The sequence below is a fragment of the Cygnus atratus genome, chromosome 2 (genome assembly GCF_013377495.2).
Source record: "Cygnus atratus isolate AKBS03 ecotype Queensland, Australia chromosome 2, CAtr_DNAZoo_HiC_assembly, whole genome shotgun sequence".
NCBI classification, from domain to species: Eukaryota; Metazoa; Chordata; class Aves; order Anseriformes; family Anatidae; genus Cygnus; species Cygnus atratus.
This window is the reverse complement of record NC_066363.1, coordinates 33,488,671-33,509,972: the sequence shown is the minus strand read 5'-3', so window position 1 is coordinate 33,509,972 and position 21,302 is coordinate 33,488,671. Positions and strand designations below refer to the sequence as shown.

Sequence of the window (21,302 nt, the reverse complement as noted above, 5' to 3'; positions counted from 1 at the left end):
AACATGACTTGCACTGCAGACATCTACAGTCTATATATATTTCCTATAATTCCTATAAAACCCAGACTAGCTGAAAAGTCTGGCTGAGTACAGTTGAAGACAATTGTAATAAAAATGTAACTCTTCTCATCTGCTAGGTCCTATCACAATCAAAGGCCTAAAAGTCCTTTTCGTTATGCTAACTATAACATATGCTTCGGGTTATCGGGTTAGCAGCCACATGCCTTACTGTCTCTATTCTAAAGGATTAGGCAATTTTATCCCCTACTTGTGCTCACACAGTATTAGTCAAACACTGCCTAAACCAATTATTTACTCATTCACAGCTATTCTGCTTGAACAGTTTGTTGCCTACTGTTTCCATCTCTACACTCCTGTTTGCTGTGAGAGATCATATTGCTTCTCCATGTCCATACCAGCCTTCTGATCCTGACCCCCCTAGGTGGGCAGCTTGAAGCAACTCAAGCTGTTTAATTAAATTCTCCTGCTGACAAGACTTCTCTGGGAAATGTGTGCACTGAAGGCTTCTCCAGTTATCCTGACACACTACTCTAAAAATGGATGGCTAGAACTAAAATTGATGATACGTTGATGACGTATTGGAGTGCTGAAAAATCAAATTTTGTCATGAAACTGCAGTAATGCTGCTTGAAAATAAAAACACTGATTGAAAATATTCAGCTCCCTTTTTACTAAAATTTGTACAACTGTTTTGGTTTAGCTCAACAAAAGACAAAAGGAAAAGATCACACTGGACTGCTTAAATTAATGTATTGTGCTTTTAACAACTAAATTCCCTTTTATACATGGAGACCCATGTTCTTTAAAAAAATTGTTGTTGTGATTAATTTGAATAAAACACACATACAAAAAGTCAAAAGAGTAGTACTGCAATCAAAAGGGGTAGGAGGTAAAGAAAACCAAGCCGATGTAAACCAAAATGTCCTTAACAGTATCAAAGATTGCAACTATTATTAAAAGAGACAGGAAACACTAGCCAATTTATTTACTTACTGAGCACTCAGGATAAGAGGGAAAAATAAAACACTTATGCTGAAATCTTCCAAATTGTATTTAACAACTTACACAACCCATCAACTAATTCATCCCCCCTATTATCATAGTAAAATAATAATAACGTCTACTCCCATTAATCTTCAGGATGTATCTTAAAAATGTTAATTAATGTCATCAGATACTCACGGATTCCAGCCCAGGTCCTTGTGTTCAGACAGGAGGCCAGCTCTGTATCCTGTAGCTGTGGCTGCAGCTTTTAAATGGTGCACCTCAAACAGTAGCTGCATCGATGGAGTCTCCAGCACATGTTCATTGCTTGTAAGGGTCAGAACCTGGAAAGAATCAGTACATCTCAAATGCAGCTAAATAAAGTTTGTTCAAACACGGCTATGGTTTTTGCTTCAGAAACACAGAGGAGAACAAGTTCAAAAGGTTTTACTTGATCTTGTGTTTTTCCACAGTTTAAACAATTCAAAAAACAAAGGAGACTAGCCTGCTTCACCAATGAGAGTACTCCTGAAGGCTGCTAAAAGCAGGAGAAGCTAAATCTTTCTCAATGTCAATAAAAAGAAACAGAAAATGATTGAGAGGAGGAGCCTAAATTTGGGTGCTCCAAAACTTCCCTTGGAAATGACACTTTCTGTTCATTAGCTAAAGTCAGGCTATGCAGATAGCCCCAGACAGGCACCTTTCAGAGTAACCTGAGAAGGTCACCACATGGAGATGGGCTTAAGTTCTTAAAAGAGGAAAACTTAACAGAATGGACCAAACTACAATCATCATTCGAAAGTTACATTTAGATTTTAGATTTGGATTTAATTACATTGCAGCATTTTGACCATACAACAAAATTGGTTTCACTGTGTAACTAATGAGAAGAGAATAAAAAGTCTAGATACTACTGTTAGTTCTTAAACTGACTTAGATTTCCTAATGCTAGCCTTCCTTGCTACAGTGATGTGAGGACTTAATCCATGAAATCTCACATCTGTTTTACTGGAAGGTTTCCCAAATGCTGGTTTCAATAATCTTGTGATTGACAACTTGAATTACATCAATTTATACACTAGGAGGCACAATGAGCCTTACAGTATATGTAGGAAACTTCAAGACTTTTTCTTGTACATAGAGGCAAGCAATGTATTACTCAGATGCCAAAGCATCACTTACTAATAGTGAAAACCAAACGAAATGAAAGGAATGGAAGAAAAAACTGTCTTCAGAAAAATAAAGGGGAAAACAGGTAGAGAAGAATCTAGTGCACTTGCTTCCCAGTTACTCACCTTGTTATCAGCTATAACAGTATTAAGTGACTCAATCCACATGGAATTTACATCCCCATCCAAAACTAACCATTTTGACCCCTCATGGTTAATATTAGTTTGCTCTCTCAGAAGAAAAGACAGCAGAATATAATTTCCACTATAAATTGTATTTCAACAAAATCTCATCACTTTAGTGCTTGAATAATAGCACCGTACAGCAATTAGAACTTCAGGATTCCTAATGCATCACTGAAACAAGAAGTTTGTGTAGCATAAGAAAACCATGCTTTGCTTAGTAAATGGTTATTCATAGTAAAATAAAAAATATTTTCAGTGAACTCTTGATACAGCAGAATAACTGCATTTTTGTTGTGGTTTAATCCAGCCAGCAGCTAAACACCACACAGCCGTTTGCTCACCCTCCCCCCTCCCTCTCTGGGATGGGGGAGAAAAACGGGAAAGTGAAGCCTCTGAGTTGAGATAAAGACAGTTTATTAAGACAGGAAAATAATAACAATAATAATGATAACAGTACTACTACTAATAATGTATACGAAACAAGTGATGCACAATGCAATTGCTCACCACCTGCTGACCGATGCCCAGCCTATCCCTGAGCAGCCGGCCCCCCACCCTGGCTAGCCACCCCTATATATTGTTTAGCGTGGTGTCAGATGGTATGGAATACCCCTTTGGCCAGTTTGGGTCAGCTGTCCTGGGTCTGTCCCCTCCCAGCTCCTGCTGCACCCCCCAGCCTGCCCGCTGGCAGGACAGAGCGAGAAGCTGAAAAGTCCTTGGCTTAGCGTAAGCACTGCTCTGCAACAATTAAAACATCAGGGTGTTATCAACACTCTTCTCATCCTGATCCAAAACATAGCACCCTACCAGCTACTAGGAGGAAAATTAACTCTATCCTAACTGAAACCAGGACAATTTTATATAATAAGGACCTATCTCTGTTTTGGCTACAGGAGAGTATGTCATTAGTCTTAATAATATTGGTGAGATACAGAAGGCTTCATGGGTCTGGAGAGAAAATAACTCACCCTCTTTGGCAGCTGAATCAGCATCATTCAGTTTAGTACTTTTCTGTCTACTAGCATCCTGTCCTGTCTCCAGTCTTTCCACAATTACCAGTGCTCTGCATTCACATCATATTGCATTAAAACACAGAAAAAAAGCCAACACAATAATTCAGTCTCTAACACCTTCTTGAATTCTGGCATTGCCTATTTTTGATAGAGAACTATGTTTCTAGGAACAGGTCCTAATAAGAAGGACATGTGCCATTTGCCCAGGGAGGTTGTGGAGTCTCCTCCTCTGGAGATATTCAAGGCCTGTTTGGACGCCTACCTGGGCAGCCTGCTCTAAGGAACCTGCTTTGGCAGGGGGGTTGGACCCGATGATCTTTCGAGGTCCCTTCCAACCCCTTCAATTCTGTGATTCTGTGATCTTTTTACTCTTGTGTTGCACTGTGTATAAAACCAAACAGTTCATCAGCTGTCAGAGCTTTTGGGTTGAGGCCATTCCAAATGGACTTTTGTTGCGTGTTCACGTAGGTGTAATGCAGTTTTCAGCACCTAAAGGAGATGGAGAGGCTGCGCATTAGTGTTAATTTTGACACAGTAGGAATTTCCGCGTTCCTTTCTAAACTGGGTATCTGACTGCAAATGCCTACACTCAGTCAACTGTTCACCTTCATTTACTCATGCCTCTGTGCTAGTTTAGCCCCAAATTTCCATTAAGCCTAATGACATTAAACCTGATTTCCATTAAGTCTAAACACGTAGATGTAGAACTTAGTAGCATGGTTTAGTGGTGGACTTGTCAGTACTAGATTAAAGGTTGAACCAGGTGATTTCAGAGGTCTTTTCCAACCAGAATGATTCTGTGATTCCATGACAGCAAGGGAGAATCCCATTCTGATACAGCTGCACTCCACAGTCTATCTTCTCTAATAGAAAATGTTGAAAAGTGAAGAAAACCTCATACCGGCCAAAATTTTGTAACAGGAATAGGCATTATAAGAAATAGGCATTATAGAATTGGCATTATAAGAAATAGGCACTATAAGAAATACTTGTCTAGTGTTGTGTCAAAATATTCCACTATTTCTGTCTAGAAGTCTAATTAAATCATCCTGCTTCTCCTTCCAGAACAATGTATTACTTAGTCTATCTGTCAAATAGCATGCTCATTACTTGCTGCCACTATTAATTTTCCTTTGGTATTTGCAAACAACATATAAAATGTTATGAGCAAATTGTACATTTGAGTTTTGCCATTGCACACCACGTGGCTGACTGGATGGCCTGAACAGCATGTTACCATGCAACAGCCTAAAACAAAGATCATGATGCCGCAGAATGTTTTCTGCAAGAACCAAGGCAATTTCTTTGCAATGTGAAATCAAAAACCCACTGTGTAGGTCGGCAGGTACCTTGCTCTTTCCAGTCCCTGCATTTCCAGCAGCAAACATGGAGTGACACACTGCCAGTTGCTCTTCCAGCTGAACAGCCTACCACACAGGAGGGATACAGTGAGACCCTTTGCTCTCCTGTTGTCCTCTTAACAAAGAGAGGGAATTATGCACAAAAGTTCTCTCTCCTCTCCTTCCTATTCCCTTTAACAGGAAATAGGAACTTAGACCTTCTCAGCACTTATCTCTGCCATAGCGATGTTGCATCAAGCAACATCATTTGCCTTCCACAAAATGGGAAGATAACTGGCTTTTTTTTTCTTTTTTTTTTTTTAATAAACGTAGTTACTTCAATGAGTGAGAACAAATCTTATCATTTTGCTATACACCTATACACTCCAATATTGTGCCAAACCAGGGATACAGAAGAGTTACCACAAATTTGCCATCACTTTAGAGGATCACTTCAGTAGAGTGCATTCCAAAGTTAGAACAGTTGTGTACGTATAATTTGGTAAAATATAATATCAGCCCACTAAAGTAATATTTCTTCCAAAGAATTAGTTCTGTGAGAAGCAGAATGGAAAGAGTCTGGCTGCTTATAAATTTCTGTCTTAGTGAAGCGCATCCACACTGACTTTCTGAAGTATAATAGGAGTGAGTTCACGTTCCTCAGTGGTTATCTGATTCGCCCAGTTAGCAGAAATCAGAACACCCTAAAGAAGACTGATTGGAAAGTTCACAATACTTCAAGGTATAACTTATTGTCTTTTGTCCCTGTTGTCAGGATAAAGGAACAATATAGACTGGAGCAGAAAGTCCCTTATAAATCCTGAGGACAGTCACATTTAACCTGCTTGGTTATTACAGTTTCCAAAAAAGCCTAATAAAGGATAGCAGTGTGTTATTGTACACCTCAGATGTAGATGGTGTTTGAAGGACAGTGGGAAAGTATTTCCTTAGTAGTCCAAATAACCACAGTTTATTTGGTCTGTACCAAAACAGTGTTTCAATATCTCTAAGTTTCACCTTTTCAACCCGTCTGTAATTTAAATTAAAATTAGCGTTTCAGTTTAGCTTATAGATGAGTAATACTTATGAATATAAAATCACATGCATGTTTTCAGTAAGCATAGAGTTCTTACTCTTAATTATGCATTGTATTATACAGAAATAGCAGAACACACATGAAAAAAACCACAGGTAATCACACATTCCAAATCTATATCTTCATATTTATATTTTTTCTTTTTCTTTTTTTTTCTTCCTTCCCCCCCTATAAATAGTCACCAACATTTGCTAAGCTACTGTGTACAAGAACTTGGTGCTGTAAACAAACATGCTTGTCAGTGGAGACAGCCTTTTTGAAAAGATATATTTTCCTTATGGATATATTTATCATACTGAGTTCCTGTACTGCCATGACAAAATGCCTTTGAAATACTGAGAATTTGAGGATGCCTTATCAATAGTGTAACATACTCAAAAATAACCTTCATGTCTAATACAACCCATTTGCAATTATTTTGATTGAAACTCTTAAGGGGAATAATTAAAGGCAATGAATTCTTTTACTTGGAGAATAAAGCTCTTTTCAGGCTACAAGTCAAGCTCCAGGGTAAATTGTTTAACCATCTGTTCAAATTACAGGTTCCTTATCCCTGGAACATCCAGAGCTGGAAACAGGTCACTGATCAGGCCCATGAAAATTGGGATATCATCTGTCACTATTTTAAGCAAATTGAAGTCTCTTAAGGCTCACAAAAGCACCTGGAAAAGGATGGGAAGCCACAGATCACAAGAGTGTTAAACCCTTCTCTTTTTAGGATTCTGGTTTTATTCAAAGAGAGAACACCAGGAACAGCTCCTACTCCTGTACGCTTTTAAATGAAGGTTGTACCTGATCCTCAGGTCTGTTCTTGTTTCTCCATTTCAGTAAGCCAGCAGCTACCAGAACTGATTTGATAGCACGAAGTCCCCAGTCACAGTGGTCCTGGGAAAATATTTTAATGAATTTTGTTAGTACAGGAAAATAAACCAAGTGTTAATGTATAAGAAAACACTAAGTTTAAAGGTTTTTTTTTTGTTCCTTTTTGTTCCCTGTTTATGCTGTAGCCTTGCAGTGTTTTTATGCCAGTGTTGGAAGTCTAGCAAAGTAAAAGCATAAAAGGGGTGAAATATGTATATCTATCAAATTGTTAATATCCCATCTATCTTTACATGGCACCAGATTTGCACCAGAAGTAAAATGTCCAGGATGATACTTTGAGAATGTGATGTCATGAACTTTTGGATCCATTTCCACCTTGATTCCTCCAGTGACAATCTCACACTAATAGACATTATTTACAACCACAAGGAGCTGACTCCTCTGGAGGGATGGATTTCAGGAGGAGGCCCCACACTGTTCTTCCAGCACAGATGCAATATGTCTCCTTCCTCTTCTCGCAGATTGAGCATTTACTTGGCTCAAGTTTAAAATGTCAGGGTGCACTCTAAAAAACTCAATAACTTATTAATCCTTGGGTTCAGGTCACTTCGATGTCTGTTATTTTTCTATCACAGGGGTAAGCTGTGGGTAGGAACTATGAAGAAATGATGTCAAATACCAAGTTTTCTTGGGAAGCTGTCCTTTATATTAGTCATTTGCAGCACTTACTCACAGGCTGTATTTAACTACATCCTCATATATCTTCCACTATATTTTAAAGTATTGTATTCAGTAGTACTATGCCTCCATGATGAAACAAGGCAAGCAGAAAAATTGCTGCCAAACATCTAATTTGACCTGATGTTAACAGTACTTTTCTGTTTCCAAAAGAGAAGACTGGGTAGACTAGCAACATATTTTACATCAAACACCAAAATTAAAGGACAAGAGACACAGGTAGCTATTCAGCCTAAAAACAGCTTAGAAACATATGGTGAGGGAAGGGCTTAAAAAAAATGTAGATTTTTAGGATAGCTATTCTGAATATAAATTCTTCCTAGGATAATAATTACTTAGCACTGCTTTCTTTTCTTTTCTTTTTTTTTTTTTTTTTTTTTTTTGAACAATCCTCCACTGTATTCACTGGCAAACGTTTAAACAAACATTCACCCAAACAGAATAAATTGTTATTCATAATAATTCCTACCCTGCTTTAAAGTTTTTCTCTTCTCCAAGAGGTATTTTTTTTTTCTAATACAAAAACAACAACACAATTTAGTTCAGCCATCCCAGGTACTAGGCAGCAATTTACAAATTTTTAAACATGAAATTAATGCATTACAAATGTACCAAGATCAGAGAAAAGGGCACTTTATTATAAATTCATATCTGACGATAAAGTAGGGATGGGCATGTGATTTAAAGTGTCTTAAAAATAAAAAGACCATATAATTAAAATAAAATAAGAAAACCACAACAATTATTATACAATGTCCAGCTGCACTGTTTCCAAGTGAATATGTGTTAATTAACACGTAGCAAACCCAGAAGCCCAAAGAGACCCTCACCTGTTTAGAGAACAGTTCCCTGCAGAGAGTATACAAGGTGCTAAACTTGCTGGCTAACAAGCACACATCAATAAACCCTTCAACAACCAACAAAATTTCACAGATCAGTTCAATGTCAGGGACAACCATGGCACAGGGTCTAAGGAAGAAAACAAACCCCATAATCCAGATACACAGATTAGTACTTAAACATGGTAAGAATAAGTCACTTAAATCAAATGACTGATGTGTGCAAACATTTTTAAAAACAGAGCTCAAGAGAGTCACAATTAAGAGTGTCAGTCAAAGCTAACAAGGACCTTACTTTAAAGCAAAAAGAGCTAATTAGGAACCGTTGATTGTTAGCATTCAGTAACATTGCTGTACACAAAGGAGGCAGCTGAGAAATGCAGGGCTTGCAAGACAGGTACTAGGGATACTTCAAGCAGGCAGTCTGCTGCAGTGTCACTTGCCGTGAAGGACCAAAAGATATTGCCAGGAGCTGTGCAGGGTCTGGAAGTCAGATGCTACACCCTGCCATTGCTGAAATGGCCATTTTTTTATTTTTTTTTTTAAAGGACTTGGATTTTGGGGGTTGTTTAATGCTCTTATACAAGGTTGTGTTTGCCTTTGGAGGTTCCAGTGTTTGTTTGTTTCTTCCTTTTTTATTTATTTTTTTTTCTCCCCTTAATTTAACCATTAGTTCAAACTTCTGGAACAAAAATACAACTCTAATGATATAATTCACTAAAAGCACTTGTGGGGAAAGATATTGTCCCTCCAATCTTTGCTAAGACCCAACTTTAGGGTCTTATAAGACCAGTTTACAACTGGCCTTACTCAGAATGCCATAGCAATGCTGCATGCTAGCTGCATCCTTCAGAGCCCAGCTACTGCTACATCTATGTTGCTGTCTCTTGCACCCTGTTACAGCTGGGGAAAGATTCCCCAAGGTTCACGACATGAAGGTCGTCTGGATTAGGAAGATTTCACCTCAGAAAATGAGTACAAGAGCATTTGAAGAAAAAGCAATCCTTTTGCTAGGAGCAGAGCTTTGCCCCACCTTGCTTGGGATAAAGAGAGGACTGATGGAAACCTCTCTAGCGACTGTCTTTGCAGAGGCAGATGAATTCAAATCCTAACCTCCTCCTTATAAGCAGATGTTGCTTCCTGCTTGTTATAAATTTAGGTCCAAAGAACAAGAAAGCTAATTGCTGCTGCCGCCCAGCCCTGCCATCTGAAGCTGGATGTTTGGTTGGTGAGAGGAGATGTGCCTGAGCAAACAGCTTTCCAACTTTAGCAGACTTCTGTGTCTTTCTGCTGTAAAAGCACAAAGGAGTATGGTGTTATAGGTAAAGCAAAAATAATACAAATACCAAAATGTTGGTCTATTTTAATAGATAAGAAAGTAGCGTCCATTTTAGCTTGCTCACAGAAGCACCAATGTGAGGCCCAGTTCTGCCCTAGGTTTCTATCTTTTAAAAATCAAAGGGGTTTACTGCTCAGAAAAGCAATCCCAGATATCAAGTCTATACTCACGCCTCTCCAGACAGCCTGACAATGCCTTGCAGCTTGCCCTATTGAACTTCAATATGTTGAGAAATCAATTCAGTGAATCAAATTGTTCTCAATTCTTGGTTAAATCAGTGAAAAGTAAGGCAAGAGCATAGATTTCAAGTAACAAGGCAAGTTACAACTTCTTTTTAAGCAAGCTCAAAGACCATCATCACATAGTTTAAAGCACAGCTCCAACACTTTGTTGGAATAAATTGGCATCATTAATTCAGTCCCAGAACACCATTTTGATATTAACTCACTGAGTGCAACATGCAAAACATAGTCAGATCTTTTAAAATCTGAACTTTTTTCCTTGAGAGACTGGCATTAAGATATAAGGCATAAATATGTACTTTAAGAAAGAGATAACAGGCTGTCCTGCAGTGTCCAAAAGCATATGAAATTGTTTGCTGTGTACCATACTTTTCACAGCTTCTCGCCAATCACACATTCAGTAGCTTACTAGGAAAGTGTACAGCTTCACTTGGAACTGGTAGTCACAAAACATCTGTGCAGGCATACCTGTGCTAATGGCAGAATGTGATAGCTAGGCACTTACACAAGTAATTAATTTACTAGGTTAAACCAGCTGTAAGGATTCCCATCTATGGAATCTATCCCTACCACTAGACAGCAAACATTCTTGTGTGTGTATGTATATTTTAGTGCTCACAGGCATATGCATATCCTGGGTTCACAGTGATAAATGTTCTAACTGATGATTTCAGTGTAATGTTTTACCTAAAGAAAATCTTTGTTACCTTTACATATATATATATACATACATATATTTACTGTTGGATTAGATGTAAACAAGTGCATAATACAAAACCAGTCATCAGACGACAAAGATTCATCTTTCCCCAGGTCATGTCTCACAAGGGCCAAAAGCAAACGCTTAGGAAAGTTTATGCTAGCAGAGGAAGCATAGTGGCAATTCTCTGGTGGGCACCGGCTTTTAGTAACCTGTCTTTCTACTGTCCAGCATATAATTTGGATAGAAAAGTTTGTACAGTTAGGGCAACAAAGAGTGCCTACAGCTGAAATATGTATATAGAAGGAACTAACTTTTAAAACATGCATTATAAATGCAAAGAACAAGAGTAAAAAAGGAAAATTCTGATGGCTGCTTCTCTGAGGAAAATATAATGAGGTCAGTTCTTCACATGGTACAGGACAGAGGTACACTCACTCAATACAGCCAAGGCAGCTGCCAGAACTGAAGATGAAAGCAAGCATAGAGCACAAGTCCATAAACTCTCTGAGCCTGCCAATAAAACAGGACTGAGACTGACAGGGATGAGGTGGTCTTGAAAAGGCCAGGAGACAGCACTGCAGAAAAGAAACAGAGGAAGGAGAATGATGTGGTACAGTGGAAACAAAAGGCCTGTCTCAAAAACACTGGAAAACCCTGGAACCTGAGACTTCTTGAAAAAATGAACCCCAACAAATTTCTGACCCATACTGTGCTATGATTTCACATGGCGGGACTTGAACAAGACCAGAATTTCAACAGCAAAACTTTAATTGCATTCCTGTAGGGCCAGGAGGTTACTCATTTATTACTACATCTTGAAGAGGAAGTTATGTTGACGTAGTATATTACACGAGTGATTTAATGTTATTCTCTACTCCCTTAATGCATTTACAAAAGACTTCAGATGAAATTTGCAAGATTTTACTGATTTAATATTCATGGTCTGTAAAGGACAAAAGAAAAAAAAGCAGTGAAAAAAAATACTTTTTCTTGTCCCTAATTGCATTCTGAATCATCTTTACTTGTACTGCCACCACCAACAGAAGTTCTGCTGAGATGCAATTGAATTCAAAGTATACCCAAGCTCCTGTCAGGACCAAGTTACAGAAAATTAGTTACTTAAGAATCTTAGTCTAAATCCTAAAAGATTTTGAAAATGCTTACAAAAATAAAACCAGCAGATAATTTCATTGGGCTTCTTATTTTTCTGTATCATATCATGATGGAAGTACCAATGCAATTATAAAGGATGTATCAGTAGCGACACTTAGACTGAAATTGTCTAGTATTCCAAAAGGTATCTGTTTTTTATTTGTTTGTTTTAAAGACACCACAGTTCCATTTCTTTATGGCAGGAAGATGTCATCTGCACGGAGGTCCAGATTATCATTCCTTGCCCACCTTTTTTAAAACAGAACAAGTCCTAGAGTCCCCAGCTCAGACTACATCCAGTCAGGAAGCAGAGACAATGTGAGACAGTGCTGTGCTCTGCTTGAAGTCACAGAACCAGCAGCAACCACAGAAACATAGCCTTGCTGCATCACACAAAGGTTCATTGTGGATCACCCTTTGTCTTTCATAGAAGCTAGCAGAAATTATTTTTGAAAAGAAACATAAAAAAAGCAAGCCCAGGAGATGGATATCCTGGGAATATATGCCATAATATACCACAGACACATCAGACAGGATTTACTAAAACAAAACAACAACAAAAACAAAACAAACACATACAAAAACAAACAAAAACTGTCCAAACTCAAACCAGTGGAAAAAAAACACACCCCACAAACCACTCTACCAATTTTATCATCATATTTAATAGCCATGAACTGAACTGAAATATGACTAACCCTTTATTTGACCCTTTTTTATACTTGTGTCATTCTGTAGCCAACTGTTCTGTATTTTAAACTGCACACTGTGTGAAGGTGTTTCTTTAAAAAAAAAAAGAAAACAAAAACTGCTGCCTAATAGTTTCAGGTAGTGCCTATTTACATTTATATTAGAGACACTGAACAAAAGATGAATCTTTGTCCATCTCCTCTATTATAGGGATAATTTTAGATACCTCTATCAGATTTTCCTCTCCTTACAGGTGTCTTTCTGATTTGTATTTCCAATGTGGCAGATTTTCTAAGTTGGAAAAGAAAACCAGACTACTTAAGTATTCAAAGGAAGCAGAGGTAAGCAAAGGTGAAACAAAATTCAAACAGCAGAAGCTATTCTTCTGAAGCAGGACTAAAATAAATAATATTAGAAGTAAACTGTTTGGTTTGACTCAAAGAAAGACAACAGTTTCTGCTTCCTTAAACAAATACATGGGTTTAATATTTATATCTATACTGCTTTCATACTTTGTTCTTGCTACACTAACATGGATGAACTCTGGTAGTCTTTGCTTTTACCATTCATCTCAGTTCCGAATGGTCCCATGGAAAACCCAGTAACCAAGATGTACTCAAAAGGCCCATGAGATGACAAAAACTGAAGCAAAAGGCCTATTTCTTTTTCTTTCTTTCTTTCTTTTTTTTTTTCCCCTCCCCGTAGATGCTAGTAGCAGTTAATTTACTATAAGACTAAAATTATTAAATATGCCACTAATATCTTTTTATGAGACCATTTTCACACTGTGTTAATTTTCCCTGAATTAAGCAAAAAGAAGATATCAATAACTATTTCTTGTGGTAATCCTTCAGAGCTGATTCCAAACCCTCTTCCAGCCTAGTGAATGCCATTTCTACATCCCAAACCCACCAGATTTTTGAACAGGTAAGTGCAACCTAGCCTGAGTAGTCAAGAAGTTCTCTCTGCTTTTCTTCATAGGCCACTATCACCTTCCTGACGAAGAGATGCACTGTTTTTGCATGCAGTTTCACCAAGGTGTTGCAACCAAAACTCTACCTTTGGAAAAAAAAAAAAAAAAGCATAAATCTACTCACATAGCATAAGTGCTATGTTTTATATTAACAAAATAGGAAGCTCATCTCTTTAATCCTTACAAAAGATTTTCTTCATATCAACATTCTTTACAAGCTTGAAGTGAGAGTTTTTCTGTTTGTTTGCTTTTCTTCTTTTTTTTCCCCATTTTCTCTTTCCACACTGCTTCTTCAGTAGGATTTAATTCTGAGGAGCCTTTCCCAATTACTGGGATACCAGATATTGTTTTGCTTTACATATCCATTTGACTGAAGCACACAGACCTGCTGTCTTAGAGCTCCAAATATAAAAGCCTGAAGTTTTTCTGTTCTGCAGAGACAGAGTAAACACAGACAATACAGTCTTTCCTATGTCTCCAGGCACTCAAACGTAGCTGTGTCTTGGAGAAACTATCTCTAAGAGGCAAGCTGCATATATTTGCCCATTCAATCTGTGGCTTCCCTGCTGAGACAATCAATCATTAGAACTACATGCAACATCAATTTTATGCAATGTGAATGCTTATCCATTCAGCACTGTTGTGAGAACAATAAGTTATTGTCTCAGAAGCTGCTGATCTGTTCTTTCTGACCTACCACTACCCAGTTAGTATGCATACTGGCTGGCCAATTAGCAAACATGAGGCTCAAAAAGAGCTAAACCCATGTTCAGCTGATAGGGGACATGGGAGAGAGCTTGAGGTCTGGAGAGGTGTGCCTTAAAGGATTAGAGAGGAGGAGAACTGAAATTGTTATGGAAATGCAGAAGAGAGAAGTATGAGGAACATAACATTTAACTATAGGGTTCATTAGTATGAACTATTAGTATGGATTCAATGTTCTGTGGCTTTCAGCACAATTTTTCTTTTTTGATTGTTCCTAAACGCTTAACTCTCTACACTTCTTTATAAGCTTCCACACAAAGGGCAACTAGATTATTTATTAAGTTATTAGTTTATTAGGCAGCTCTGAGCAATGTAATAATGATAACAATATTTTGAAATTTGGAAAAGATATTTGTAATTTTTTGTTATGATTTTTTTTTAAAGTTTCTGTTTTAAAAAGTGACATTTTATGCCAGTCTAAGTGTCTATTTAATTAACATACCAAAGAAGGGAAAATCCATGAACTAAATTTCATATAACTCAATGTACCTGACCACTGCAACCACACTCTTCGTGGAAAGGAACATGCCCCTTTTTCTCTGCTGTACATTCCAAGGGCAGTATTTGTAGATTCCTCTACATCCTCTTGAAAATGTTTCTTTACATTCAATTAATTGTAACAAATAAAATGCACCAAATGGTGGGGTGATTAACAGCATTTCAATTGTAAGTTTTAAAAACAATAGATTTTTTTTTAAATGGTATTTTGATAACATTAGAACACTTACGGCAATGAAAAAAATAAGAAGAGTATTTCTGATTCCTCTGGTGGCACAGCCTGACACGGCAACACTGACTGTTGCATGATTACTATATAAGAGGTTTTTATGGGAAAAGCTGGGTGGAAACGCTCACAGAGCAAGTAGTGAATAGAGTTAATGACACTATTGTCAGTTGTCAAAGAGACTGAAATTCTAAGCTCAATATGAAACCGAGATGTCTTGAAATTGTTATTAATTATGGTTAGTGATTATTTCACAAAAAAACGTTGATTTAGGTCTAAATGTAACAACACACCTCTCCAAAGACCATAGATTTTGAAGATCACTGTCTACACACTGGCATGGTCTATTCCTGACAAGTAGAACAAAAGATTGTCCGGCTGCTCTTCTTATATGTAACATAGAGCAATTAATGGATGAAACAAGTCACTAAGATTTAGTTAGGTAAAGCAGATGGGAGAATCTACGATCATGTCCAAAAAGGTTCAATATTCAGGCCTATCAAATAATTCATCCTCTGGGAAAATATCAGTTCTTCTGTTACATGTCTCATCCCTCCTAAAAAAAACTTTGCCTGAGACACCAATAGCTCTAGTACTCAGAGAATTAATGGCCATAGCTGGATCATCACTGAGGCCAGGAGTATCATCTGGCACGTAGATATATCTGGCATGTAGAGTATAGAGCTTCTGAAATGAAAAATGCCTGTGTTTTAATACAAATTGGTCTCAAAGTGTCACAAAATCTAACAGATTATTGTTGAAGGGGAGAAAACAAGGATAGCTACAAAAACATTGCTTACATTAATGGTCAGCAGTAAAGCCATTAACAATGTAACAAAGACCATGGATCTCTCAGTCTTACTTATCACCACTATGCATAACATTTCTGAAATTTGATCAGTCAGCACCAGAAGCAGAATTGATTTGATGATCTTATTGGCCTTTTCCATTTCTAATTCCTGCAAAGTTATGATCCATACAAATTCAAATCATACACAGCTAAATTTCCAGTAAGAGACAGCACAGGATTTCTAATATCTCAGAATGATTGTTTAATCTCTCCTTGATGAAGACCTTGTACCTGTCCTAGCTGTCAGGAAATGGTTACTGCGTTACTTCAGAAATGTGAATATTTTGTATAAGTAAATTAACACTCAACATTCAAAAATAAAGGTGAGGTACTATGATACTATCTTCTCACATCATTACCTGGAAATATATCCTTCTATAGACAACATGAAGTACAAAAATATGCAAAGAATTTTACCTGTTCCACCTGTGTTCTTATTGGAAGAATAGCTAGCAAGTCTGTTGAAGAAACAAAATAGAAGTGAGGAAATGCTATGTCCTTGGTTTCTAAATATCCACCCAGAGCTTTTTCCCAAAGAGGAAGTCTGAATGACAACAGAAATTTTAATGATACTTGACTTCAACCACCCTAAAACCAAGAATTCTCTTCCAGTTAAGGAGGAAATCAGACGAAACAGTAAAACAGAACAATGCAGTCTACTTTTAAGTACCAACAATGGATCCAGCTGTAAGAAACAGCTGGAAAGTGGCAAACTTTACATATTTTCAAAACAGCTCTTTTCATGCCTTCAGACCAAGAAGTCTATGAGAACGGAATGCTACCAGAGAAGTCTCTGAGAAAGTACATTTGGCTACATGGAAACTCCTCTTCAACTCTTCCAAAGTGTCCAGCCTTAGGAAACAAGAAACAAGAAGATTTCTTTTTGACAGGACAGATATTTATAGACAAAAGAAATTTTTGGAAAAGCAAAACCCAATGAACCACTGTAATGAGAGAGTGAAGTGACTCCTAAGATACATTTTCATGTATAAAGAATAACAAACACAAAAATAAATGCTGGTATTGACACTAGAAGTATTAAGCTTCAAAATGCTCAATTACATGCCTATCTGCAGGGGAAATAAGACAAACACCACAATTATTTGTGCATGACAAATCTGCTGAAAGTGGGAAATAAAGACTCCCAGCTACAAGTTTGTGTGTAGGGAGAAAATAAATTTGATAAAAACTGAAAATATTTTTAAGACATTTGAAAAAGTTTTACATCATGCAATTCATAAATAACAAAATAATACCTCAAATATAATTAATCATACAAAAAACTGTACAAGTCCAGTACCTCAAATAGCAACGAACAACAAAAATATTATCATATAATTTCAAAACTGTACAAAAATCAAGCATGACTTGACACCCCTCATTTCCCGACTGTTCCAGAACTGTATTTCCAACTCATGGTCATACTGGAAATTTTACCTGTGCTGCAAATCTTCAATTTTTCATACATCTATGGCTTGGTGGTAACTTCTATCACATTTTTGTTTTTGTTGTGTCATTCCTGTACAGAATTGTGAGGAAATTAGTTACAACAGGTGGAACTCCCCTCACATTTTTCGATTTCATACCATTTAGTATAATGGGACAAAGAAAGCACAGGGGAAAGGAAGTGGAAGAAGGAACCTCACCAGCTTAAGATTCTTTTTTTTTTTTTAAATGACAAAAGAAGAAAATCCACAACCATTTATTTTCACAATGTTTACACTGAACATGAAGAAAATGAAAAAGGAACTCAGGCAACTGAGTTCTTCTTTGAACAGCCATTGAAGAAAAACAAACACTGCTTTGATTATACTGTTAGATCTCTTCTAACAAAATGACAGATTACACCAAAAACATTAACTTGTATGACAATTCTGCTTATATGTGAAAGACCCATGCCTTCTTCAATATGCATCATGAAGAAAAGCATGCATGTTAAATGCTATGACTAATTTCATCATTCTTAACAAGGTTTTCAACTAATGCAAAAGGTGTGAATGTAGGGTTTTTTTGTGTGTATAGTTAGACATGTTGCAGCCCATATTGCTTATGCTGCAGATTTAAACAATTAGAAATTTATTTGAAGTTTTAAATGTAGAACCTATGAAATGATCATTATCATAACTTAGCTTTTCAGAAACACATGTAGTGAAAAGTGAGACCTCAGAATTTTCCCTGACATATTTAGACTGAATTATAGGTATGTTCATAATGCAAGTTACTCTCTTTACTCATCAAGGGTTCAGTGACTTTTTTTGTTTGGTCAGAATGAACAATTAAGACCTGATATTTTGTGTAAGTGAAAATGCTTAGGCTGATCTGCTGTCATTTTTGGTCATTAATAAACAATATATCATAACCTTATATTTCACCTATCACTGTCATAAATTATATGAAGTTTCACAGAAAGGATTTCCTTAACTGAGAAGTATCATATCTCTGTGCAACTCCAGGAGATTAAAAAGCTAACAAAGGGTAACTAAAAGAAGATATTAAAGTCATGTGAAAGAACCATCCACAGAACTTTTTCCACTACTGAGGTTTGTGATAATGTGCCAATCTGCATGCCAGTCCATGTGAAAGGAAAACAAGGCAAATAAATACTTTAATTTTAATAATACAGAATGCAGACTACACCTAAGTATACTTTCTGCAATAACATTAACTCAATGGGTTAGAAACAAACCTATCAAAGAAATTCTCAAACTAAACTGTCAACATAGTATTGTTTAAAAATATCTGCTTAATTGCTCACTCTATATAATTCAAATACAAGACAAAAATGAACATAACACACTCACTCTACTTACTCTGAAGCCTGTATTGATTTTGTCAAGTCTATGTACATCTTCAGGCAAATGGCTTCTGATATCATCAGAGACAATGAAAATACTTTCTAGATGAGCCCATGTGTATTGAACTTCCATCCAAATGGAAATGACAGAATCTGCCACATTTAATTTATTTTGTCAACCTTTCATTTGTTCAATGAAATACACCACGTATTTACTTTTCAGTATTGTTTGTAGCTGAACCTAGAAAGACAAAAAAAATTCAAAAAATGCACTAATCAAAATAATTTATCAGAGGAAATAGGGCTAGGGTGAGTTTAATAAATTCTCTTGTTATTACTCTATATCATAACAGAACACATTTTTAAATGCTGCACATGGACAGCATATTATCGAATGATAAAAAAAATCTAAGGAAACATAAGTTTAGAAAGCTGTAATTTCATTAACTCCTACATCAAGACAGGAATTTTCTTAGAATATGTACAGTTACATAGCATGCATATAATTTCACAGGACTAACATCTTGAGAAAATGTAACTCACTAACAAAGATTCATTAAAAAGTTTTTAACTAACCAAGCATATCAAAGGAGCAACTAATAATGATATACTAATAGTATTTCTATTAAGCTCTTACTTGTTTTTTATCTAGAGTTTCAAGCAGCTGTTCAATTGACTTTATTAAAGGAGCTCTGTTCCTGTGATGTTCTCCATAAGAAAATTCCAAGACAGCCCACATTCGGCTGATTTCTGCAAAAAATCTGGAAACAACTACAGTACCTCTGTCAGACTCCCTACAAACTAATTCCTAAAGAATTTACTAGTAGGCTGATGCTTCAGGTGGCTTATTTATTTCCTTTCTTTCCATTTTTACTCTGCCCCTCATTTCCTCTGGTCATTATCAAGAAACCTTCTCTTTGCTATCCAGGAAAGTTTCTAGCCACATTGCTTACTTTTCTTCTAAATATTTAATATGAACTATTACTTGTAAGTATTTCCTGTCTCAGACAAAACAGAGAACTCTTTATGCTTAGTGCTGCTCTTAAACTCAGCAGGGAGAGAGACACCTACTGAACAAACCTCTAATTTAGCAAGCCAGGTATGCCCCCAGGGAGTGCCCCCAGGGAGTCGGGTCCTTTTGTCTGAACAGAGACCACAGATTCTCTTCTCAATACTTGAGATGGCTCTGTCTGAACCCTGAATCACTGTTCCACTTCCACATCGAATGATTGGCAGCAGCAGCACTACCACATGCTTGAGTGTACTTTTGCATTGATATGTAGACTATGAAAGACCATTACTGGGGTCTCTTTAACTGAATACTTACTCCCATCACTTTCTTGACCTGGTATCATGTCTCTCTGACTGCAGAATTTTGCTGCTCCAATATTCCCCTCAAGGATATCAGATTCTTCACCTTTAACTCCAAGCCTCTGCATGCATCCCAGACACAAACCTTATTATCCAAAGAATATATTTCCTATGGAATAGGATAAAAATGGCTACAATAATTACTTGTTATTAACAGCCAGCTTAGGATAGACTAGTTGAAAGATCACATAGTATAACTGCCTGACCACGACTAACCAAAAGTTAAACCATGTTATTGAGGGCATTGTCCAAATGCCTCTTGAACACTGACAGGCCTGGGGCATCAACCACCTCTCTAGGGAGCCTGTTCCTCTGTTTGGCCACCCTCAAGGTAAAGAGATTTTTGTTTCTACTGTTGATTACTAAGAAAACTACCTTGTTGATAACTAAGAAAAAATGATGAGATTTGTCAGAAAGCTCTATTTTCCTGTTTCATATGCAGATGTTTGGGACAGCATAAGTCTGTGGAAGATTTTATTGGGGTCAGTAGATAAAGTAAAAGCTCTGAAAATTTACTTTCCAGTATGATACTTTAAATAATAAATAACAACTATTAACACAATGATTTTATAATTCCAGTTGGATCAGAGCCATTTACTCCATTGCAGCTCCAACAACTTAAACGATGTTCTTATTATATCACTGCAGATAAAAGTATCCATAAATTTAATAACCCTCTGTGAATAGCAGTTCTGGATATAAGGGAGAGTTCTGTGTACACCTGAGTGTGATGAACATGACACAAACGATCAGCCTAGGACCAGCAGTGGCAATGATCAGCATCTTCCCTATTCCATGATCTGGCATATATGCCATAGTGAATGATGTGAAAGCAGAAGGTCAACACAGTGGTCTCAGTCTTGTCCTTGCTTTTATTACCCCTACCACAGCATATTACTCCTGGTATCATGTAATGAAACCTATATTTCTGAGTGAAATACATACATGAATAAGGAGAAACATACCCATTAGGTTCAAGACTTTCTTAATTCAGTACTCAAGTTTAATATTGTCTGTGGATTACAGCTACTCCTTTAGTGTCCTCCAAATCATCTGGGGTGCTTCTGTTCTTATTTTTATTTCATTCTTCCCCTGTCCCATTGGAACTTTCTTCTGTAAGACTACTACCAACAACACATTGCAAATACTTCAAACAAAGTGCCTTTTCTTTAAAAAAATGAGTGTCTTTGCTGAAGCTATGAAGCTAATCCAACTACTCTGGAGCTATGTCTAAGAGTAGAGCAGATAAACCTCTGCAAATTCCATTTGTCTCTAAAAATAATGACTTTCATCTGGTCATTTATTATTCTTTCATTATTTGTCCACACACCTCCACTATTCAGAAAAGTGACAACATGGATTTACCATCTTCCTCCGCATGGATTGGAAACTCAGCCAGAAGAATAAAGTTTTAAAGGGAAGCCCCAAACCAAAACATGTTCCAGAACATTCAGTTTGGACATGAGCAACAAATCCACTGAAATATCAAAG

The 21,302-nt window shown here is 36.9% G+C and overlaps 1 protein-coding gene across 1 annotated transcript in view; it reads right to left on the bottom strand.

Moving 5' to 3' along the window:
- DNAH11 (dynein axonemal heavy chain 11) overlaps positions 1–19,879 on the bottom strand; it is a 100,776-nt gene extending 80,897 nt beyond the window's left edge. Inside the window, 9 exon segments of the mRNA XM_050708440.1 lie at positions 1,200–1,349; positions 2,301–2,439; positions 3,743–3,862; positions 4,700–4,800; positions 6,277–6,471; positions 6,602–6,694; positions 8,200–8,338; positions 18,657–18,681; positions 19,768–19,879. Coding sequence (XP_050564397.1) covers positions 1,200–1,349; positions 2,301–2,439; positions 3,743–3,862; positions 4,700–4,800; positions 6,277–6,471; positions 6,602–6,694; positions 8,200–8,338; positions 18,657–18,681; positions 19,768–19,879 — 1,074 coding nt within the window.
- Positions 19,880–21,302: the final 1,423 nt, after the last annotated feature.